At 49.2% G+C, this 24,026-nt stretch overlaps 8 protein-coding genes across 8 annotated transcripts; 4 read left to right on the top strand and 4 right to left on the bottom strand.

Moving 5' to 3' along the window:
* Positions 1–350: 350 nt before the first annotated feature.
* On the bottom strand, positions 351–1,163 carry ARB_04950 (uncharacterized protein; the record flags this gene model as incomplete). Its single annotated transcript, XM_003016613.1, has 3 exons — positions 351–557; positions 622–837; positions 1,005–1,163. 3 exons carry the CDS (start codon positions 1,161–1,163, stop codon positions 351–353), a joined length of 582 nt encoding a protein of 193 aa, XP_003016659.1.
* Positions 1,164–1,932: 769 nt separating this feature from the next.
* Positions 1,933–2,343, bottom strand: ARB_04949 (uncharacterized protein; the record flags this gene model as incomplete). The annotated part of the gene is made up of 1 exon (XM_003016612.1): positions 1,933–2,343. The coding sequence occupies one exon, from the start codon at positions 2,341–2,343 to the stop codon at positions 1,933–1,935; it is 411 nt and encodes a 136-aa protein (XP_003016658.1).
* An 852-nt stretch (positions 2,344–3,195) lies between these two features.
* ARB_04948 (U1 snRNP complex component Yhc1, putative) lies at positions 3,196–4,677 on the top strand (the record flags this gene model as incomplete). The annotated part of the gene is made up of 1 exon (XM_003016611.1): positions 3,196–4,677. The coding sequence occupies one exon, from the start codon at positions 3,196–3,198 to the stop codon at positions 4,675–4,677; it is 1,482 nt and encodes a 493-aa protein (XP_003016657.1).
* Positions 4,678–5,638: 961 nt separating this feature from the next.
* On the top strand, positions 5,639–6,330 carry ARB_04947 (exosome complex endonuclease 2/ribosomal RNA processing protein, putative; the record flags this gene model as incomplete). Its single annotated transcript, XM_003016610.1, has 2 exons — positions 5,639–5,702; positions 5,858–6,330. 2 exons carry the CDS (start codon positions 5,639–5,641, stop codon positions 6,328–6,330), a joined length of 537 nt encoding a protein of 178 aa, XP_003016656.1.
* A 972-nt stretch (positions 6,331–7,302) lies between these two features.
* On the top strand, positions 7,303–11,498 carry ARB_04946 (uncharacterized protein; the record flags this gene model as incomplete). Its single annotated transcript, XM_003016609.1, has 3 exons — positions 7,303–10,235; positions 10,292–10,595; positions 10,650–11,498. 3 exons carry the CDS (start codon positions 7,303–7,305, stop codon positions 11,496–11,498), a joined length of 4,086 nt encoding a protein of 1,361 aa, XP_003016655.1.
* Positions 11,499–13,314: 1,816 nt separating this feature from the next.
* On the bottom strand, positions 13,315–15,366 carry ARB_04945 (terminal deoxynucleotidyl transferase, putative; the record flags this gene model as incomplete). Its single annotated transcript, XM_003016608.1, has 1 exon — positions 13,315–15,366. The coding sequence occupies one exon, from the start codon at positions 15,364–15,366 to the stop codon at positions 13,315–13,317; it is 2,052 nt and encodes a 683-aa protein (XP_003016654.1).
* A 3,607-nt stretch (positions 15,367–18,973) lies between these two features.
* ARB_04944 (subtilisin-like protease SUB1) lies at positions 18,974–20,925 on the top strand (the record flags this gene model as incomplete). The annotated part of the gene is made up of 3 exons (XM_003016607.1): positions 18,974–19,519; positions 19,582–20,230; positions 20,282–20,925. 3 exons carry the CDS (start codon positions 18,974–18,976, stop codon positions 20,923–20,925), a joined length of 1,839 nt encoding a protein of 612 aa, XP_003016653.1.
* A 471-nt stretch (positions 20,926–21,396) lies between these two features.
* ARB_04943 (uncharacterized protein) lies at positions 21,397–23,153 on the bottom strand (the record flags this gene model as incomplete). The annotated part of the gene is made up of 5 exons (XM_003016606.1): positions 21,397–22,007; positions 22,074–22,219; positions 22,280–22,555; positions 22,747–22,811; positions 22,953–23,153. The coding sequence occupies 5 exons, from the start codon at positions 23,151–23,153 to the stop codon at positions 21,397–21,399; spliced, it is 1,299 nt and encodes a 432-aa protein (XP_003016652.1).
* Positions 23,154–24,026: the final 873 nt, after the last annotated feature.

The following is a 24,026-nucleotide window of genomic DNA, read 5'->3' as shown; positions in this document are numbered from 1 at the left end:
TGGTACAGATGCAGGCAGCTAAACAAGATACCGGCAGGCGAAATAGCTCAAGAAGTGCTTTTTTAGCTAGTAGTTACACTGCTAAGCCTCTGGTCCTGCATGTCGGCGGCTTATCCGTCGGTGGATATTAAGAGATCTTCTTCGACACATATAACAAGTTGTAGCTTACTAGGAGAGCATATTTGGGGGGGATAAGAAACAGAATCAAATTAGCTATTGATATGTCCTAGTTGTCCATGGTATACATCGAATAATGAAGAACCAAGGGTGCAGAGTAAACGATAGTTATCAAATGTGCTATCCCAAATGTATATACCAAAAACAGGTGTCAACGACCAAGATTTGGCTCTTCAGTCGGACTGTCTTGGAGCGTCTGGGAAGCCCCTAGATGGATTACCTTGAGAAGCCAACTCGTCAATGGTGAAGCCGTATGCAAGTTCGAAAGCTTCAGTCCATCTTCTACGAAGATGGGCCTTGTTCTCCTGAGTCATATGCCACGCGAAATGGCAAGCTGTATCAGAAGGCTCGGGTAGGTTTTGACCGTCGTAGCGGTAGTACTAAACAGCGCAACCGTTAGTCCAGCTGTATGTAGTAATATAAGACACAAGGGGAGACACTTACGTCTCTGATTCCTCGGATGGACTGCCAGTATCGCACTGGCACGGGGTAGTCGTTGAGTTCGTCGAAACCGGTGGTCTCGGCGAGATCTATCAGTTGTGAGACTGATATGTCCGCGTCCTCCTTGCGGTACAATTTCCTGATAAGTCGCAGTAGCATGTTCTTGATGTAGTCGATTTCTCTGTGAGTGAGGGTGCGGATGGTGCGCATGTCTGACTTCTGTGTCTCGAAGGTTAGGTATTGAAACACATACTTGCTATCAGATGAGATGCGGTACTTACATGCCACTCTTTCGCACGCTCACCAGCTACTGCCAACCGCCACTGTGAGATGCGTTAGCATGCCTGCTTTTCAAAGTAGGGCTTGAGAAAGGGGGCTCCACTTACATCAAAAAATGGCCCTGAACCGATGTCTGGGATCGGAGACTTTTGAAGATCCCATTTCGTTAATGGAAAGGTGTCTTTAGCCTTAGCGGGAGGAGGCGCCATCGAGGAGGAGCTGCTGGCTTGTTGGCGGTCTTCGTCTTCTTGTTTATGAACGCTCATTAAATGAGTATGTGCGTTCAGTTCGACGAGGCAGTATTATATCTTTGGATAGCAGAAACAGAGCGGGAGATTGTGGTACTCGAAGTTGACAAGGGAAGGAAAGAGGGCTGAGATGGACTCCCTAGGAAGGGGGCTCTTTTATAGGGGTTGGGTGAGCCGGAACCATGGATCCTGATATGGTTCTATGCCAGAGTCGTTGACGTAGGTAGCAACGGAAGGGCGACATCGATAGAAAACTATGTAGGCACCGGGTATTTGGAGTGGATTTTACGGGTTTAACCCAAAAGTCGATGATTCAATAGGCCACGGTAGTCATGTCCATTGTTCCTGCAGTGGTATCCTATGCATATGACGTTATATACATAGACAGAATACGCTCTGTAGGGCTTTCCGGTATTTACTGTGCAACCCAGGCGTGCTTTCCGTATCGTTCTCCCATGCAGTAGCGAGGTAAGTCTCTTTCATATAAGACGGTCTAAACAGAGCTTCTCCGATAGCAGCCTTATAAAATATAGGTAGGCACCAAAAAAAAAAAACACACTGGACACGCCTTCTGCTGGTACTCCATTGTTCAATGGGCTTAAAACGACCCCAAGCCATCCATCTGATAGATTCATCCATCAACTTGGCAGGATGTTTATGTCTTTAGCCCAGGGTATGGAATGGAGTGGCGGAAACCAACAGACAGGTACATGAGGCCCTGAAACTTTGGGAGATGCCATCATCGACTGTCGTTCCATCGAGGTAGGTGACAGGGAGAAGACACCGCCTAATTCTTAGCGCTCTTCTTGACAGGCCGGTTCGTTATGCCGTGCTTCTTCAAGGTTCGGTATATAGTTGACTTCGAGATGTTATCCGGCATTCCACTGGCCAGCTCGCTGTACGAGATGCTTGGGTTTGAGCGGACTCGCGAGATGAGCATGCGGACGTCACGGTCAGACAGCTTCTTGGGCCTCCCCGAGCGCGGCTTCGACACTCCATCGACCCGCGAGCTCTCCTTCATGATGGTATTCTGCACCGTAGATACCGGGATGTCGAGAGCGGCGGAGATCTGTCGTAGAGATGCGCCCGCCATGCGCCGTCCAAGAATCAGGCCTCGCGTAAACGGCGTCAGCTCAGCGCGTTTCTTCTTCTCTCCCGGCTCGCCTGCCGCCTTCTCATCCTTCTTGCTCTCTGCCATGGTGAATTGATGGCTGGTATCTCCCCGTCGCCCGGCTCTCTGCTCACTTCGCCTTCGTCCTCGCCGTCGTTTTTCCTTTCGTTTTTATGACGTTTTTTTTTTTTTTTTTTTTTTTTTTTTTTTTTTTTTTTTTGACGCGACGCGATGGTCACATGATAGATTATGTAAATATTGACTTACATAATAGTTTAGTAATATAAATATTACATAATCGTTCTTTGAAGCTAAAGTTGACGATGTTGGATATTTTGATCGAGCAGACAAACAGCAGAAGAAGCGCTCTTCGGCCAGCTCTCCGCCGTTTCTTTTGCTGTGACGCCGTCTTTCTATCTGTCATGGCCTTATTTGAAGAAGGGGGTGAAGCCGCCTTTGCGCCGCGACCAGCTTTGGGTCCACGACGACCGAGTATGTTGACTCCCAGGACCGCCGAGCTTATCAGGAACACAGCTTGCTAACTGAACGGTGCATAGGGCCTGTCACGGATTATGGCTCGTCGCTGGTGCAATGGGTGCGGGTTCGGCAGCCTCGATACAAAGGATCTCCCAGGCTGGAAGTAGAGCGGCCGAGTGCTAGCTATACCGTTGATGTTCGTCTACCTTCAACCTGCAAAGCTAGGGAGCTATATATAACTTACCCTTGAATTACTCCACCAGATGCTTCCTCCAGTCGCTACGATACACTCCGCTGCAAACACGATACCCGTTCGGCATCTACATCAATCCATTGGAAAATCGAAGAAGCCCATAACAGTCGTGAGATGGACGCCGGACGGTCGTCGTTTGCTCACAGGCGGTCATACGGGCGAATTTATGTTATGGAACGGCACAGCTTTCAATTTCGAAACTGTCATGGATGTATGGTAGTTCCAGTCTCTCGCGTATAACAGCCGCTGCTAACGGTGAAATACAGGCACACTATGACCAGTTCCAGGCTGGTGTGACATCGGCTGCCTGGTCACATAGCCACGACTGGCTTATATCAGGCGGACAAAAGGGTGATGTCAAGTATTGGAGGCCGAACTTTAACAATGTCGAGACCGTCGACGATGCGCACCAAGAAGCCGTCAGGGATCTGACATGGTGTCCTAACGATTCAAAGTTTCTTTCAGCCTCGGACGATACCACACTGAAAATATTTGATTTCACTGCGCGGACGTGCGAGATGGTCCTGACTGGACATGGATGGGATGTTAAGTCCTGCGATTGGCATCCAACAAAGGGTCTGCTGGTTTCAGGCTCCAAGGACCACCAAGTCAAGTTCTGGGATCCTCGTACAGGTCGGTGCTTGACCACCCTACATACCCATAAGAACACCGTCACTACCACGAAATTTTCCCCGGTCAACACTAATTTACTGGGAACATCCTCTCGCGACCAGACCGGCCGCGTGTTCGACCTGCGTATGATGCGGGACATCTGTATACTTAGAGGCCATGACAAACCAATTTCGTCTCTGGCCTGGCATCCATTGCACAGTAACATGATCTCTACCGGCAGTGAAGATGGGTCCTTGTATCACTATCTACTTGACGAGCCTAACCTTCCTGCCGGGCAGATGCCTACTGTTGCTCCATACGGCACTACAGATCCCACCAACGCTCCTGCTCAGGTGATATTCCCGGCACACAAGATCCAGTATGCCCACGGGTCGACTATTTGGTCCCTTGACTGGCACCCACTAGGCCACATCCTCGCTTCCGGATCCAAAGACAACTTCACCCGTTTCTGGTCCCGTGCCAGACCGGGGGAGATCAATTACCTCAAGGACAGATTCCACATCGGAGAAGAGGCTGCTGAAGCACAGGGAACATGGAACCGTGGATTCGGACGGAAACAAATGCGTGAGGAAGAAGAACAGGAAGCACAGGCAGAAGACGAAAGTCGCATGGACCAAAGACAAGCTGCCGAATCACAAATCCCCGGAATTCAAAACACTGCTACTGAAGGTCAAGGCCTACCGGGTCTCCTTCCTGGTATTGGGGCATTACAGCCTCCACCTCCACCACCGCCCAATGCATCCGGGGCACCCCCAGCTCTTCCACAGATGGATCCTGGGCGATTAGCTGCCATGCTATCCCAAGGCGGCCTTCCCCCTCCACCTCCGCCGCCAGGCCAGGGTCAACAACCTCCATTTCCCCATGGCACACAACCTCCCCCACCACCTTTCTTCTCTAACCCGAACATGCCGGGCAGCATACCGCCGAATATAGCTCATATGTTCCCCAACCCACAGTTTCCGCCTCCTGGAATGCCGCCCCAGAATTTCGGGCAGCAGGGTTATCCTCCGTCAGGGCTACCGGGGCTGTATGCTGGAGCGAACGAAAAGCCAAAGTGAGCAATCATGGAAGAAACTATCATCAAGCTTATATAAAAGCACACTGCGCCGAGTGTCAGCATATTGGCAGGCCAACCAACATGCTACGATTAAGGGCGCCCCATATCTATGGCCAAGGAATGAATACCTTAAAGGCCACCAATAGCCTGAGTAAGAGTTGACAGTTACGCGATCAACCCTACGACGCCGCTGCTACCTCAACGGCACCTACAGATGACACGATGACATGCCAGGCCGGCAGAGGTGTTACAACCTGAAGAAACTTGCCTTTACCTAGTGAACAGGGAGCAATCTCTGCCGTTACGGTGCAAGCCACCGGTTACACACCGGGTAATAGGGGTAGAGACAGCTGTCAAAATATATCCGCTATTCAACCATCTCAAGCCATCATTGATACATCACTTGATCTTCATATTCTCTCCTGACTCTGACAGTAAACTCCCCTGACTATCCGTTAATCCGACACCGTAACCAGCCACTCATAGCCACTTGTAAAATATAATAAACGTCGAACATAAATCTCAATCTATAATGCCCATCCGATGTATGTGCTGACTAAGCAAATCTACAAAGTGCAAAGTTGAAGCAGGAAAAAGAAGCAAAAAAGCTCAAAAACAACGACAGAGACGCCGTCAAGATGGCGAGAGACGCAGAGATTTCGGTGAACGAGCGGGCATTCATCCTCGAAGCTCTGCACAAGAATGTGCGGCTCGATGGGCGGCGGTTCGACCAGCTCCGGCCTGTCGAGCTGACCTTTGGCGAGGAGCATGGCAACGTCAAGGTGCAGCTTGGGAAGACAGCGTGAGCAGACAGTCTTTTGAATTCTCCGTATACAGGCTGGAGTTGTGTGCTAATTGGATATGTCGATAGGGTACTGGTACGGATTTCCGCAGAGCTGACGACCCCGCGGCCTGAGCGCGATTGCGACGGGATATTTACTGTTGTGGTGGAATTGAACGACATGGCTCTACCGGGCTACGAGACCGGACGGTGCGTTTTTGATATTGACGGTGTTGACTACGAGGGTAAGAAAGAAAAGCTAATGGACAGGGTGGTAGGCCATCGGAGCTGGAGGTCAGCCTGTCCCGCACTCTGGACAAGATCGTTCGGCGGTCCAATGCGCTGGACACGGAGTCTCTGTGTATTGCTAAGGGGAGGATATGCTGGAACGTCCGGGCAGACGTTCACATCCTGGACTGTGACGGAGGGCTGATTGACGCGAGCTGCCTTGCCATCCTGGCGGGGCTGCTTCACTTCCGTCTGCCGGAATCTACAGTGCGAGATGGCGAGGTGACCGTCTTCACTACGGAGGAGAAGGTGCCTGTACAGCTGAACCTGACCAAGATCCCGCTGTCCGTGACGTTCAATCTCTACGATGAAGGCAGGATCATGCTCCTAGACGCCACGGCGAGCGAGGAGGCAGTCAGTGAAGGGTCGTTGGTCGTTGCTCTTGACAAGACGGGGGAGATTGCGCTGTACTCGAAGCCTGACGGGGCTCCAGCGGACCCGGTGAATATGGTGAACTGCTCCACGCTTGCGCTGGAGAAGGTGAGGGAGCTGAACAAGCTGCTTGCTGCCCGGCTGGAGGAGGACAAGCAGCTTCGGGAGAAGAAACGGCCCACGGCAGGGCTCAGTGCGGCCCATGAGAGGTGACCATGAAACAAAACAATCGACGACGACGACCTATCCGACGATCCAGCGGGAGCCTATTTACGGCACTGGACCATTCACTACTGGAACAGCCACTCCGTACACGCAGGGACACATCCAGGACGTTTTATCTCCAGCGACGGAACGTCCGGCTACGACCGACCAGCTCAGCCATGCCGCCGGCCCGCAGCAGCATCCCCATCCTCAAACGGCCAACTCCAAGGCTCGCTTGCCAGCGCGCAGCTGGATCTCCCCGTCGACTATCTCGATCGACCCACGCTGTTTCGAGCTATTAATAGTCGGCATCCAGCCAGGCTTACCATCTAGTTATTTTAACAAGTAGCTACGGAGCACTTAGCTAGCGAAATAAAGAACACAAGCAGAATAAAGCAGCATAGACGCCTCCTAAGCGACGGGCCAGCCAGTAGCAGCACCAGTAACTCCCACACAGTCCGTAGGATGCGAGCAGCAGCGCAGACAGGCAGACAGACAGACGCCGGGCTCCGTGTTTGCCTAAACGTAGGGTCGCTTGGCCTGAAATTGCGCTGTGGCTGAACTGCTTCGCCTCGCAGAACGTACGAATCTCCCTGACAGCGAAAAGGAAAAAACCCCCCGAGTTTCACACGCCAGCAGCAGCAGGGCAAAGGGTCACCGCGCAGCCTGATCCCCAGCGTACGGCCTCCCCCGTTGTCCTCTCCGTCTTCACTAACTGCTTCATGTCCTTTTGCCCGCGAGTCGACGCCGCGGCTAACGGCCTGATACTGACCGTCCTGTGCCTCTAGACGCCCCCTTTGGAGCCCGCAAACCACCACCCGCCAGCAGCCCGCGAAGCCAGCGAAGCCAGCGAAGCCAGCTCGAGAACCGCCCAGCAAAGGAGACAAGAGACGACTGACCGGACGAGCAAGGAAGCCTTCGATGAGCGAGCGTGTCTTCGCCTCTACCTCTCCGTGACCGGGTCGCGCAGGACCAAGCGACATGGCCAGCGGCAGGCCTCCTGGAGGCCACGGCGACAACCTCCTCCAGCTCGACGACGCTCCCTCGCAGTACAGCTCCGGCCAGAGACCGCCGGTGGGCGACGACAGCCTGGTGCAGCAGTTCAACATCAACGACTCCGACCAGCCGTCGTCGTCGGCGCGGCCGTCGGTCTCCTACGATGACTTTGTCGGCGGCCAGGGACGGCCCCCAGCGCACGGCAGCAGCAGCAGCAATCATAATAATAATAATATTCACAGCGGTGGCCGCCAGGGACAGCCCCAGGATGACGCCAGCAGGGCGTATGGGGGCGATGGCAGTGCTACGGGGATGTACACGCAGACCGCAGACCTGCACAATTACCAGCGGTATTCTGATCTAGACGACCTCGAGGACGACCGGACGTATGGATACTACAACGACGGAGACAGGTCTGACGGCGCCACTCCCATACGCGACGCCCGCGCAAGAGATAGAAACAGCATCATGGCCCTGGGCGGTGGCATCATGGGCAGAGCAAAGAACATGCTGGGAATCAAGCCCGAGTACTCTGAGATGGATCTGCCCTTGACTGAGGCCGGAGCTGCCTCTCGCAGGGTCGGCACCGCAGACACAGACGAGACGCCGCCCCCTGGCAAGCCCAAGGCCAGCAAGTTCAAGTTTGGCTTTGGACGGCGAGAGCCTGATCCCTCGACCTTGGGGCCTCGCATCATCCTGCTCAACAATGCTCCCGCAAACGCTGCTCACAAGTTCGTCGACAACCATATATCTACCGCCAAATACAACATCTTCACCTTCCTACCGAAATTCCTCTTCGAACAGTTCTCCAAATACGCCAACCTGTTCTTCCTCTTCACCGCCGTCCTCCAGCAGATCCCCAACATCTCGCCTACAAACAGATATACGACCATTGGCCCGCTCATCGTCGTGCTGATAGTCTCCGCCATCAAGGAATTGGTCGAAGACTACAAGCGGAAGAGCTCGGACAAGTCTCTCAATCACTCGAAGACAAAGGTGCTGCGTGGTTCCAACTTCGAACAGGTCAAATGGATAGACGTGGCCGTGGGAGATATCGTCCGGGTCGAGTCCGAGGAACCTTTCCCTGCAGACCTGGTCCTGCTTGCCAGCTCAGAGCCCGAAGCACTCTGCTACATCGAAACAGCCAATCTGGACGGAGAAACCAACCTGAAGATCAAGCAGGGTATCCCCGAGACGGCCGATCTAGTCAGCGCTGGTCAGCTTAGCAGATTGACATCGAGGATCAAATCAGAACAGCCAAACAGCAGTCTCTACACCTATGAAGCTACCCTGACGCTGCAATCCGGCGGAGGTGAAAAGGAGCTCTCCCTTGCCCCCGACCAGCTGCTTCTTCGAGGAGCTACGCTGCGGAACACCCCCTGGATCCACGGTGTCGTCGTCTTCACCGGACACGAAACGAAGCTCATGAGAAATGCCACTGCAACCCCTATAAAACGAACAGCCGTCGAACACATGGTCAACCTGCAAATTCTCATGCTGGTTGGAATTCTCGTTGCTCTCAGCTTGATAAGTTCAATTGGCGATCTCGTTATCCGTACCACTGCTTCCAAGAACAAATCCTACCTCGACTACAGCAACGTCAACCTCGCTCAGCAGTTCTTCTCCGATATCTTCACCTACTGGGTCTTGTACTCCAACCTTGTCCCCATCTCGCTCTTCGTTACCATCGAAATCGTCAAGTATTACCACGCCTTTCTCATCAGCTCCGATCTCGATATCTACTATGAACCCACCGATACTCCGTCGAACTGTCGAACTTCCTCCCTCGTTGAAGAACTCGGTCAGATCGAGTACATCTTCTCAGACAAGACCGGTACCCTTACCTGCAACCAGATGGAGTTCAAACAGTGCTCCATCGGCGGTATTCAATACGCTGAGGTTGTTCCAGAAGACCGAAGAGCAGCTTATAATGACGACACAGAGACGGCCATGTATGACTTTAAACAACTCAAACAACACATAGATTCCCATCCAACAGGCGACGCAATCGTTCAGTTCCTCACTCTCCTCGCTACCTGCCATACTGTCATCCCTGAACGAAGTGACGAAAAGCCTGGTGAAATCAAGTACCAGGCCGCTTCTCCAGATGAAGGTGCCCTTGTCGAAGGTGCCGTCATGCTAGGATACCAATTCACCAACCGAAAGCCAAGATACGTCAACATCTCTGCTCGAGGAGAAGAGCAAGAGTTCGAACTCTTGGCTGTCTGTGAATTCAACTCTACGAGAAAACGAATGTCGACAATCTTCAGATGTCCTGATGGTAAAATACGGATATACTGTAAGGGAGCCGATACAGTCATCCTCGAACGTCTCGGACAAGACAATCCTATCGTGGAAACAACACTCCAGCACCTTGAAGAATACGCCTCTGAAGGTCTTCGAACCCTTTGTCTCGCAATGCGTGAAATCTCCGAAGAAGAATTCCAGGAATGGTGGCAAGTCTTTAACAAAGCTTCTACCACCGTCAGCGGAAACAGACAGGAGGAACTAGACAAAGCAGCTGAGCTTATTGAGAAGGATTTCTTCCTCCTTGGTGCAACTGCAATTGAAGATCGACTCCAAGACGGCGTCCCAGATACCATCCACACATTACAACAAGCCGGTATCAAGGTTTGGGTTTTGACCGGTGATCGACAGGAGACTGCCATAAACATCGGCATGAGTTGCAAGCTTATTTCAGAAGACATGACTCTACTCATTGTCAACGAGGAAGATGCCCTAAGTACCAGGGACAACTTGACGAAGAAGCTCGAACAGGTCAAAAGTCAAGCCAATTCAGCCGACATCGAAACGCTAGCTCTTATCATTGATGGAAAATCACTTACCTACGCCCTTGAGAAGGAATTGGAGAAAACCTTCCTGGACCTCGCTGTCATGTGTAAGGCAGTTATTTGCTGGTAAGTCATTACTCGCACTCCTATACAAAGCAGACCTAAACTAACAGTATTCATAGTCGTGTCTCCCCCCTACAAAAGGCTCTTGTTGTTAAACTTGTAAAACGTCATCTTAAAGCCCTTTTGCTTGCCATCGGTGACGGTGCCAATGATGTCTCCATGATTCAAGCAGCGCACGTCGGCGTTGGTATCAGCGGTATGGAGGGTCTTCAAGCAGCTCGAAGTGCTGATATTTCAATTGGCCAATTCCGATATCTTCGAAAACTACTTCTCGTTCATGGATCCTGGAGTTATTCCCGCGTTAGCAAGACCATTCTGTATTCATTCTACAAGAATATTGTTCTTTACATGACACAATTCTGGGTATGTCTTCATTCACAATTACTACTAACCATTACATTTCTAACAGCTTAATAGTACGCATTTGAAAACTCGTTCTCTGGACAAGTTATTTACGAATCTTGGACGCTCTCTTTATATAACGTTTTATTCACTGTTCTCCCTCCCTTCGCCATGGGTATCTTTGACCAATTTATCTCTGCGAGACTCCTGGATCGATACCCCCAACTGTACCAGCTCGGCCAGAAAGGCACCTTTTTCAAGATGCACAGTTTCTGGTCCTGGGTTGGAAACGGCTTCTACCACTCCCTTGTTGCATATCTCCTTTCCCGACAAATCTTCAAAAACGACATGCCAACCAGTGACGGAACCACATCTGGCCTCTGGGTATGGGGTACAGCCCTCTATACTTCTGTCCTAGCTACAGTTCTCGGCAAGGCAGCCTTGGTCACCAACGTCTGGACCAAGTACACCGTTATCGCGATTCCCGGCTCATTACTTGTCTGGCTCGGCTTCATCCCCGCATACGCATACGCTGCCCCCAGCATTGGATTCTCCTTCGAATACTACCAAATGATCCCACATCTCTACCCCCTTCCAACAGTGTGGATTATGGCAGTCCTCATCCCTTGCCTCTGTCTCGTTCGTGACTTTGCTTGGAAGTACGCCAAACGCATGTACTACCCACAAAGCTACCATCACGTCCAAGAGATCCAGAAGTACAACGTACAGGACTACAGACCACGTATGGAACAGTTCCAGAAGGCTATCCGGAAAGTCCGCCAGGTCCAGCGTATGCGCAAACAGAGAGGTTATGCCTTCAGTCAGGCTGATGAAGGTGGCCAGATGAGGGTTGTTAATGCTTATGACACGACGAGAAGCAGAGGACGATATGGAGAAATGGCAAGTTCACGGCCAATGACTTGAGCTTCTAGCTCTCAATATGTAGTATAATATTTTTGCCCATTTGTCTCTTCTTTTCCTCTTTTATTCCCCTCTCCTTTTAGTTACCACTACTGCTACTGCTTTTCTTCCCCTTTTGTTTTTGACATGATGATTTCATTCTCCTTCTACGGAGGCAGTTTTTATACCCTCCCGTTCCCGTTTCCCCTTTATTCCCCCTGGATTTGGATCGATTTAGCCATCAGCTAGTCATTACTTGCTTGCTTCTGGTCCTCTTTCCTCGTTTGGTGCTTTATTTTTAGATCGCCTTTTTTCCTGCTTTTGTCTACTTGCTAGGAGAGACCGGTTCTTCTGTGCGGGGGATATTTGATTGCTTTATTATATTATTCGCCTTTTTATGCCACTACTTCATCCTCTCCATATGTACAAGCTATTACTTATTATTTAACCCATCTTCAGTTTATACATATCACAAAAACAACCCCTGGAGCTAGACGATTGGATCTCCCTTTCTGCCTGTCTCATACCATATCCTCGTCTACTTGTTTCATCCTGGCTATCACAACCTCGTTGCTAGTTCAATGGCATTTTGTGAAAATATAGTCAAAGAAAATCATTCTTCTGGCTCTCGATCATCAATGGAGGAGAGCAATTGCTGCGCTCCATAGCACTCTTCAACGTGTTTTAAAAACTCGCCCCCCGGCCAGGCACGTAAGCCTCTCCCTCGAAGGGCATAAGTAACCAGATACTCTTTCTGGCCCGAAAGGCTCATATCGTACAATAACTGGTCCGATTCGTATTGTAAATATTCCCACTCGCATCCTTTATATGAATGGCCGTCTTCTAACATGTTGTCAGGTCTCATATGTGGGAATTTTATCCCGATGAATTCACGGGTTTTATTAATGTCGGGGTCCCCATCCAACTCAAGGTCATCATCGGAATCCGGCCATGGCATCCGACTATATTCCATCCACGATGTTCTGATGCCTGCTTTGATCATGCTTTCATCCTGGCATTTACCGCAGCATCGGTCACCAGTTGCAAGATATAAAAAGGGAGCAAACTCCCCGCATTTTAAACGCATCTCGGTCCTTAAGCTGCCAAGTAGTATATCTCTAGAATAGCAGTGAAGAATATGGGTGATATCAGAAAGCGTTGTCAGGAAACGATAGGAAAAGGCCACATGGTATCCTGAACCATTGGCACTTGCGTTATTCATATATGTTTTCAGAGTATTTGGGTATACAATGAAAGGAGCATAAGCGCCTGCGCCTATTTCATATCCACGAGGTTGGTTCCAAGGTCTCCATCAGGCGTGTTCCTCTTTGGTTTCCCTAAAGATTTTCCTTTGGGTTTACTTATTTGACAGGTTAGCCGCCATCCGGTTCAAGATATCATTATCCCTTTAGTACATGTCCCTTTAGTACATGCATCGGATCTTCAGTGATCATTGAACGAATTGTATGTTCTTAACTACTCCGTAGTTATTGACAACCGCATCAAGGTACCGATAACAAGAAAAAGACCCCAGTCCGTCCATTTGTTAACAATCGTCAGTGAGGTCTGGAGACATCCTTGGTTCGTGTTCACAAATTAGTTAAGTTGGATGGCCCACTGGTGTTTCAGAATTGTCCAGGTTTTAGCGCTTGATAAAGCTGTCGGAGGCTCGCGAGCTATATATATCAGTAGTTGGCACTCCACCATGTAAGTTAGTTAATCTCAGCACTTCCGCTCCCTCGCACACCATTGGTTGCTGCCCTGCCCATTTCCCCCCTTTGTAAATAAACAGGCTCATATGATAGGCGAGGGATTGATATTGTTGTGTTGGCCAGCCCTGTCACCTTGTACACCTCTCAGTCGGTGGCCTCCATCCAATCCCCAAGCCTTCCATGACCAATTTCTCCCTCTCCTGCCATGTCTTCCCTTTGCTCTCAAGGTCAATAATCCTCCCCCCACTTCCTTCTCGAGACCGGATGCCGCTCGAGTCGAATTTCCAGTTGTGCATTTTTTTGGCGTACCTGCGTAAATCACGTTCGAAGGTTGTATCTCCCGACCATCCCAGTACAGCACACCCTATAGTTCGGAAAGGGGATACTATAATATCAACCCGCCTGTGGAGATTTGGGTTTGCCTTTCGGGGATTTACCGCGATTGGGGCAGTTGATGTTCCAAGCTCCCCAGCCAGGGTATCACGGCTGGAATCTTGGGAGGTAAGCTCTTGCTGTTTCACGTCCTCGTTCATTTTCCGTTCTTCTGTTTTCTCCTTTGGTGCGAGAGAAGAGGACTTTATCTCCCCGGAGTCCTCGGACGAAGATGGCGATGAAGGATTATCATCAAAGTTAGGGTCCTGCCATACGACGAGAGCTTTATCCAGGCTGTCAAACCTGGGTTTCCCACTTGATTCTCCCCGATATGGCAAAGTCTGTTGGTCGCGGTTGGTATTTGTGAGATGAAGAGCAAGCGTGTGCGTAATCCATCCTTCTTGCTCGAGGCTTGCAACGACATCGAACACTAGGTTGGACGTCACTCTTTCATCCCGGTGAGTAAGGATCACATCCACGTCACCGCTCTCTTCTTTACCCCGCCGATAACCACCGACAATAATACATTCAACTCCTTCGCCATCGAAATCAGAATCCGGCCTGACGAGCTTCGCATGGTGCAGTATGGTATTGGCAATAGACACAGTTTCCTCCTTTGGGATTCCAGTAAGGAATTCCTCATAGTATTTCACCCCAATCTGTTGTACTCGGGATAAGGTATCCCAACCTTGCTCAACTATATCGTCTAAATCTCTCCATTGCTTCTGGTAATAAAAATCCCTAGCGAATTTAGCTCCAACACCCCATATGTTATGAAACGAGTTAATGACTCTCAGCGCTGGGTCAGTAGTGAGCGGTAATGTAGATTCCAGGATGCCGTCTTTACTATGTTTCCATTCTGTGAATAAATTCGCAATTCGATTCTCACAGCCTGGTAGGGATAGAACCTCCTCGGGAGATTTCAGTTTATATGGATATGCGGACAAGGAAGCTATGGACGTGCTATAGGCACGAACCCCAACCTCATCCAAAGTTAACTCGCGGATCTTTTTGATCTTAAGCAGTTGGTCGATAAACTCTTCGTTGGGTGAATGAAGCGGAGTAGAGCGGCAGCAGGAATATACGACTTTGTTGCGTACCCATTCAGGGGGGTCTGGTATAGAAGCTTCTTCCTCAAAGTCCGAAGTTGAGGCGCGGTACAACTTTGGTCTTTGCTTAATAACTGAAGGACTTCCCGACATGGCCTTCATTCGACGAGATGGAGATGATGGTATAAATCTCATTGACGATGATGGTGTGTCTCCTCTAGCCCTTTCAAGAATGCTGCTACCAGGACTCTGGTTGAGAGCAGTTTCTTGAGCCGCACATCGATCTGGGGAAGTTGTGCTTGACAATACTTTCTCCAAGCTTGAAGTAGGCGGCTTTGGTATTTTACGGCCTTCGTAAACAGTAAACTGTTCAAACGGTAGAGGTTCCTTTGCTTTTAGGGATTCGTGTATCCAGCTCAATCTGATTACCCGAATGTTTTTATTATCATCATCGAAACGCCGACGCTTTTGAGCTGGTTCGTCCATTGCTTCTGCAATTGTAATGCCCTCTGTCCAGAGCCCTTTTGAACGAAGCTCCAATGTTGCACGCTTTTCGTGGGACACTTTACCAATAGCTAGACGGGCCTCCATGATGTCATAGGTTAATGGAGCGCCGCATTTCGAAAGTGTACCTTCAATAGCATGGAGCTCTTCCAGGGTTATGTGAGTAGGAAGCACGAATATAGTGGGGCAGGAGCTGAGATCGATCGTATCTTCGATATCGGCATCCGGAAATCCGGGAATGTCATGCACTTCCATTGTTTTGGAGAGCGCTATCACCCGCTCATGCCAATGAAACACATAGACCCCGAGATACAAAAACAAGGGGAATAACTCAGCAAAAAAAAGAATATAACTCGAATTTCATAACGGTGCCTCCATAATATATACAATGCAAGGAGAAGTTCACATATGCATGAGAATCGGCTCCAAAGGATGGAAGCATAGGTCACATTGAGGATGAAATGGTAGGAAACGAGATATAGGGAATAAGATGAATTAAATCACCTAGGGTTTGAATATAATTCGAGTTGAATTATCCCTATACACGATTGCTCAGACTCAGGGAATGGCGAATTCAAATGTAGCCGCGACACTGAGGGGTATCTTGAAACACTTTATTGGTGAATATAAGTCTCCAATACGGCTTTCCATTTAGATATTACAGAAAGCTATAATGCTAATGGGGTGAAAAATGATATCGTTGATGAGATGGACTAATATTATACGAGATCATGACGGGAGGTTGGAAATATTAGGTTGTCACGTGAATATTGATGGAGTAATAATCTTCCAGGTTCCGAATTTGTCACGTGCTCACTGTATTTCGACTTCTTGATATGGAAAAAACGACAAGAGGAGGACTACAAGAATACAGTCAGAAGATCAACACTGCCGGTCGTTTTTCTTCCGTTAGAATCAAGAATTGACGGGTGATTCTTAAGCTTCAACAATATCACGCTACCACCTCCTTGGAATTTCCTCGCTTTTGAGAGTTCACCCGGAGTTTAAAAGTCGCTTCAAGCCGCGTTTGCCTTGAAGCCAACTTGACAGGGGCGGGCCACGGGGACATTGAAACAGCGATTAAACTACTCTGTACCTTTGATCTCGTTCGTCCCGTTCCGTGGACTGGAATAATAGGCCAAAAATTCCCAAGTATGGAACAGGAGGCCTTATCGCTTGCTTTTACTGCCACACACGGACATGACCTCTCGGGAACAACAAGCCAATTCTTCGAACCCTCTCAACGGATGATGAACAGTTAAGAAGTTCTTGCCCTGGCGTATCATATGTATGGATATCGATAGCACTTCAATGCTCAGTCTGGTTCCGTTATTACTGGATGATCGCCCTGATTTCCGTCCAGGATAAGCATGCAGGGGAACGAGCCTATCGTGGTCTCGGCTCTAGGTAAACCTTGACATTTAGAAGGCTTCTTACTCGACAAATTCAGCTACACATGCAGAATGTCCATGATGCCATTATTGTTCCCGGCAAGACCTGCCTTTCAGACTCGGACTAGAACTGCATGTATGGCTACCAGCGTTGCTATATCTCCATTCTTTTAACCCCGGATGTGGCTGTATATTGGCGAGCTGTGGAACTTCTCCTCGTACTCCGTACAGAGGACAGACGAAGTAACCACGGAGGAGGCATTTTAAATCTTATTTCATGGTTGAGATCGCTTCAACGGAATATAGATACGGAGGACCAAACCCAAAGAGCAAACCATGGATTAGCCGCGAATATCTTCCTCTCCGTCCTGTATTATGATATCTCCTGAAATTGAGGCCGTGGAAAATCATGGCTTCATGCTTGCAGACTACCAATAAAATCAATTACGGACTCCAAAGAATGTTGCTACTCGGTGACCTACGCTGTGTAAAAATGGCGTCATTCAATATTATCGGCGAAATAAAAACTGCCATATTCCAGGGGTTTTGCGTAGGAACATTTCACCCATGCCAGGAACAAAAAGCAAAGAGGTCGGTGAATTCTCGCGCCCGCGGAAAGTATCACTCTGTTTATTCTTTGCAGGGCTCTGGTGCCATGCTATGTCGATTTGAACCCGCGGCAGGGCCCTTGGATCGTGAGAATTAAGTACAAGAGAGCGCTGACCCCATAAAAATTTCTAAATGGAGAGCTTTTCCCTCGGCTTCGGCTGCATGAATCATGTTTCAGCACTCGGGCTCTGTCATGTTTCAGGGCAAACTCCTCCTCGTTTACTCCGTGCTCCGTACATAAACTTGAATTTTGACTTTCAAATCGACAGGTTTTCAAGGCAGACAACCAAACGGTATATTCTCATCGCCAGCCCAGGCACACCCCAACCTTAGCCTAGGGCTTGAAAGATCGAACGGCCTTTTATATGGCCTGGTCGTGGGTCTTTCTCCTTGATGTCTTTGAGCTCAGCCGTCGGCCACTTGCTTAGCCGGCTCTAGCGCAGGAACGAGACGGAGTTCCCTGTGGCTTGTGAGTGTCTCGCCGTTGGAACTCACCAACGCCCGCTTCTTTTCTTTTCCTGGTCAAATTTTCGTCACTCCACCTGGACTTCAATGCATGATGCACGGGTGGTTCGCCAGTCCCAGGTTAGCCCCAACTTCCCCCTCATGGCCACTATCGGGACAAAAAATCATAATATCGCCGACCCACGCTCCAAGAAACATAACTTTACAATAATGCATTTGTTATCATGCAGCTCAGCACAGGGTTAATATGTGTCACCAAAGGCATTTGGTTAGCTGGTGCTGTTTGTTCTGCGGAACTCGACAATATTAATGATACGGAGCTCAGTCTCGTTTTTCTTTTCACGGGCTCGCAGTTTATGCAGGACATCCACCTCGCGCCTTGTCTGACAACTCACCCCACTCACTGGGAGCGTTTAGCTTTCCAGAACCCTTCTCTCTCTTGGCACAGCAAGAAATTCCTTGGGAGCTTTCGTATTATTTTTGGGCGTACCAAGTATCCCAGAACTATCCGACTGGTTACTTTTGATCGAGCCGTGTCGCAGAGAAAGGCTCAAGGAACCCCTTGCCAATCAATCGCTGGAACTAAAATCCACCAATGAAACAGCGCAAGTGCGCGGGCGGCTATCCTGACCAAAGCTTCCCCTGGCAGATGCAAGGATTGAGCTGGGGACACCCCCTTAAATCAGCGAGATTATGTCTCGAGAAATACGGAGACTTCATCTTTGGGTACTGTTCCCGGGCAAAAAATCGGACCTCAGGAGACAGAGTTTCGTTTCAGGCTACAGTGCCGCTTTGGTGGTACATGCATATTCCTCCAGCTAGCGATGCCGTTGATGCAATCGATACCTCAACAGGATAGAACCAACGCAGAAGTGGCATCCTTCGTTTGGGGAACTGCTGTGTCGAATTTATTGTGACTCGCTTTTCAGCATAATGTTTGCCTCCTGCAGTTTTAACAAATACTAAGCCGAGGGATACCAGCAACAATGCATCTGGCGATGATGGTCGATAGTGATTTTATTAACCCCTGAGTGTAGACCTGGATGTGCTGATGTAGCCAATCGTCAGAGGAATCATGACGTCTCCGCCGACTTGCTATCCATCGATATATCTGGGACCAATATAGAAGGTTTTGCTATGCAATATTGCTTCGGTATACTAAGGTCAGACCCAGGAGCTCCATCTTATATCAGCACCATCCCTCAGTATGCTTGAACCTTGGCAGCGGTTATCACCCTGTCCTCCTAAACTATCTCTCCACCCTGACTTTACTGGCATTCCGCTCTTGGTGAAGCTCGACTCGCGTCATCATCCCATTCACTCTCTGTTACTGAAGTGGGCTTTGGCTGATACAAGGATGTTTTCCCGAATGGAGCAGAATGTGAATATTTTAATGCATGGGCATTCATGAGACCCACCAGCTATGGAGAGTGTTCTTCTGCTGGAAGTTCCCAAAGCTCAGGGATGGAGGATATACCTATATAAATCGTCAACGTTTCCCCTTCATCGAGTTGTTTGACAACCAAGGTTCCAACTATCTACACACTCTTTTACACCAGTCTCCTGGTATCACATTCTTTTTTTTTTTTCTTAATTTTTATTTTTATTTTCTTTCTTATTGTCAGTCGTTCACCATGGGTGTTTTCAGATTCATTTCCATATCCCTCGCGGCTGTGTCCGCTGCCAATGCCGCCCAAATCCTGTCTATGCCTCATGCGCAGACTGTTCCCAACTCGTACATTGTCATGATGAAAGATGACACCTCCGATGATGATTTCAACCACCATCAGAGCTGGCTCCAGTCTACCCATACCCATAACATCACCCGCCGTGCAACCATTCAGAACGCCGGCATGAGACATAAGTACAACTTCAGCAAGATGAAGGGATACAGCGGTATCTTCGACGAAGAGACCATCAAGGATATCGCCAAAGACCCCAAGGTATGTTATCAGATAGATCAGAACTCACTTGTATCTCCGAATATAAACTGACGCTCTCTTAGGTCATGTTTGTTGAGCCTGACACTATCATCTCCGTTCACGGAAAGGTTGAACAGAGCAACGTCCCATCGTGGGGTCTTGCTCGAATCTCCAACCCCCAGCCCGGAGCCGGCAGCTACATTTACGACAGCTCTGCCGGTGAGGGTATCACTGTCTACAGTGTCGACACTGGTGTCGATGTCAACCACGAGGATTTCGAGGGCCGTGCTATCTGGGGTTCCAACCAGGTCAACGACGGTGATGACAGAGATGGCAGCGGCCACGGCACCCACACCTCCGGTACCATGGTCGGTAAGGAGTTCGGTATTGCTAAGAAGGCCAAGCTTGTTGCCGTCAAGGTCTTGGGTAACGATGGAAGTGGCCCTACCAGTGGTATCGTCGCCGGTATTAACTGGTCTGTTGAGCATGCTCGCCAGAACGGCGGCACTAAGAAAGCTGTCATGAACATGTCTCTCGGTGGTAGCTCCAGCTCTGCCCTCAACCGTGCTGCCGCCCAGGCCGTTGAACAGGGCATGTTCCTTTCTGTTGCTGCCGGTAACGACAACCAGGATGCTCAGAGCAGCTCTCCTGCTTCCGAACCCAGCGTCTGCACTGTCGGCTCCTCCGCTGAGGATGATAGCCGCTCCTCCTTCTCTAACTGGGGTCCAGCTAGTAAGTCTTGTCTATCTCAGATTATAAGCTACCTTTTCTAACTTGATATAGTTGACCTCTTCGCTCCCGGCTCCAACATTATCTCTGCCCGTCCAGGTGGTGGTTCCCAGTCCATGTCTGGTACCTCCATGGCCGCTCCTCACGTTGCTGGTCTTGCTGCCTACCTTATGGCTCTCGAGGGTATCTCTGGTGGTGCCGTCTGCGACCGTCTCAAGGAGCTTGGTACCTCCTCCATCACCGATGCCGGCCCAGGCACCCCAACCAACGTCCTCATCAACAACGGTGGTGCTAAGGGTGGCAAACCAAACCCCAATCCTGCCCCCAGCCCATCTCCCAGCCCATCCCAGCCCTCCGAGCCCCAGCAGCCTACCCCCAGCCAGCCCGGTCAGCCCGGCGAGCCCTTCCCAGGTGAGCCCCAGCAGCCGACCCCCAGCCAGCCCGGTCAGCCCGGCGAACCATTCCCAGGTGAGCCCTTCCCAGGTGAGCCCTTCCCAGGCGAACCCTTCCCAGGCGAATCTTTCCCAGGCGAATCTTTCCCAGGCGAGTCCGCTCCCGCCCCAGCCCCCATGCCACCATCCCCCCAGCACCCACACACCCCCTACCCAGGTGGCGATAACTTCGACTTCGATGGACTCTGGAAGAAGTACTTCGGCGGTGAACACTGGCGCAAGATGTTTAGCAGCTTCTGGAACTAAGCGGTGACCTTTTGGAATTCTGATGCCCATCATACACTGAAGCAGTGCTTCATGAACTTTCGCTTCTTTTCGTTACTGTATGCCTTAATTGTAACTATTACCCTGTATTTAGTTAGACCTTTGAATATACATATAACCAAAATAATTGTTTGATACAAGTTGTGACGACTAAGCCCATCTTGCAGACATGTATTAAAACATTATACTATTTTTGCTTTGGATATTTCTTAAGCTTGTTGATGGATCTATATAAACCACAAAGACATTTATGAGCAAAGGAGCCGATTCGTGTGATATCATCTGTGCATCTTGGTCTATGATTTGAAATAAATTTACCACAATGCAAACCCTGTTCAAACCACGTTTAATTAATACTCAATAAACCTTCGTTTGATCGTCAGGTTCGTATCTTGAGATTTATGAATCTCATCTGTTAACCGATCGATAATCAAAGCCATGGATAGATCTCGGTCAAACAAGTTTCGTATCAGCCGCAGTCCCTGTTTTGGGGCCATCTACTGGGTTTTCTCCTGCCTGGGAAAGCGATTGTGTGTTTGTAGCGGCAACACCCAGACCGTCTATTCGGCTCTCTTCGTCAGCCTGCGCCCTGACATGATGGCCACAGCTTGGTGCGCTGTCCTGGTTCTTGCCAGCCCACCGTCGCCACTGTGGGTAAACTAAGACGCTTATGCCTCCAAAAATGATGAACAGTCCACATATGGCACCGCCAATGACATCGTAATAATCACCGGCAACTTGAACGCCGTCCCAGAACTTTCCATGTGGTTTCAAAGCGTTTAAGAGGAGAGTCAGAAGCTGGATGACGCCAATTACGATGGCGACTACGACGGTCAGAGAAGTGAGAACTATGGAGTAATAGAGGAACGCAACCGGGTCTCGGGGATTCCGGGATACTGGTTCCTCGACTGGGGTAGACTGTGGCTTAGGCGTTTCTGGGGGAATAGGCGCAGCGGATATTTCGGCTGATGGCTGTGACTTTGAGTCCAGAAAATGTGCTGCTGGCTGCACGTAGAGAGAAAGCATAAGAGCACCGTCAATAGTGTCTATCAGGCACATTCCAGCTGTGAATTCAGGTCAGTATTGAACTCCTTGTAGTCACGAGGTATAGAACAAATAATGGACCATACCTGTGAACAAAATGGGGAGAATCAAGATCAACCAGATACTAGTTCCCTTTGATGCTTGGACAGATGATATCCCAAGAAGAGCAATCTCCGAAGAAGTGTCAAACCCAAGGCCGAATAACACTCCAAGCGGATACATTTTCCACGGCCTAATATCTAGTTATCAGCCTATAATATTGAGCTTATCTTAGCCAAAAGAGATAACCTACCGGTCAATTATTTTGAACATCCCCTTGAGAATGGAGAAGAGAACACCACCTCCTTCGATTTTCCACATTTCTTCTCCTTTGTTTTTGTCACGAAGAACTTTTTTCATCTGAAGGACGAGTTTATACAAGATGTACCCATTCATGATACCCAAAAGAATCAAGAATGCAGAGCTGACGGAACTCCCGATGATGCCACCAATTGAACCATATTTATCAAATTTATCTGAAACTGCTGCTGCAGTGGCTGCCACCACAATTGAAGTGATGATAACGATACTAGGGGTGTCAGTTGACAAGTATCAGGGTTAGTTTTTGGAGAGGACCTTACGTTGAATGGCCAAGCGAGAAGAATGTCCCTACTGTAACTGCTTTCTGACCTGTTGCGAGAAGACGCCGCGTCATCAAGTCAATAGCCTATAATGAGAATTAGATACTATCATTAGATGTAAAAGATATAACCATCTCACTGATATATGGTCCGCATCGAGAGCATGACGTAAACCAAGGCTATATGCAAGAGCAGCTGTTGATGCTAGGAAGCTATGCGTGTAAATTCATTGCGTCAGCGGCTAACCTGGAACGTACAGTTACCGAGTTAAGAAAACTTACGGGTGATATGCCTAGTTCACTGTCAGTGTTGGTAGAAATTACTAGACGGACATACAACACTCACCAATACAATCCCCGCTGCGATCCAAACCAGTATATTGATCAATGCAATAAAAAATATAATAGCGAGAGCAGGCAATGGTATCTTTCTCAATCCCGGTACACGACGGTGTGATCTTTCGGCTTTCTCAATAATGGACCATCTGGGCTTCTTGTCCCTGTTAGCAGTCAAAAGCTGCTCTTCAGCCGAACTTGCATTCGGCATGGTTGAGACTGTATCTGCTATGCTATCAATGATCGTCCTGTCAAACCGATAATGTTGAAAATAAGTTGCTTTCAGTGACTTTGCGAAAGATGTGGGCAAAGTTGCTGTTGATATTTGTGATTCTTTCTTCCAATAGAAAAAGCTAGAATACACCCGTTCCCCTCTTCCAAAACAAATATGCAAAGTCGGAATGAGAGTCAGGTGTATCCTGCTGTTCTTTTCGTCCCTTCTGATATTTCTTTCTTATCCGACATCTGGAGACCATCAGGTGAGCTGGATACGAACAATCGTTCACGTCTTCACTCCCTCGAGTACATTGGATAATCCCAACTGCCCTCATAGCAGAATGAGGGAAAAGGGGGCAAGATATGCACACTTTAATGACAACTTGCTCGGCAATCCCAGGCCGACCATTGCCTTGACGAATTGCCAGTGTGGAGAATCTTGCAGGGAGTGAACCGTCCTATGGTTAACTAGTTAGACGAAAAGCAAAAAAATGAGGGGCCAAACAGTCGAGCAGAAGCAAGGCACCTAGCTGGACGGCGGAAATGGATGGAATCTCGCCCCATTGGCAGGAAAGCAGTCTTCCTCTTCTTCAGCCTGGGTAAACTGGTCAATATCGAGTCAACTATGAGTGTGAGAAAAGGCGATATCGTTTTTGACGGTGGTCAAAGTGCGTGGGATTCCGTTAAGGTAGGGAGTTATTGTGGAGCTCAAAAGCTTGGGTTCTTTAACTAGTTATCCGGTCCACTTCGGTATCAAGCGAGGAAGATAGTTAGGACGGAGAAAAGGAGAAGAGACAAGAGAGAAAGCGAGAAGGTAGGCCAAAAGAATTCCCATTTATTAACCGAGTACACTGCCGATTTACCAAGT

This window comes from Trichophyton benhamiae (genome assembly GCF_000151125.1).
Source record: "Trichophyton benhamiae CBS 112371 chromosome Unknown contig01989.5, whole genome shotgun sequence".
NCBI lineage: Eukaryota > Fungi > Ascomycota > Eurotiomycetes > Onygenales > Arthrodermataceae > Trichophyton > Trichophyton benhamiae.
Note: the sequence above shows the minus strand (reverse complement) of the source record. Positions and strands in the feature narration are given on the sequence as shown.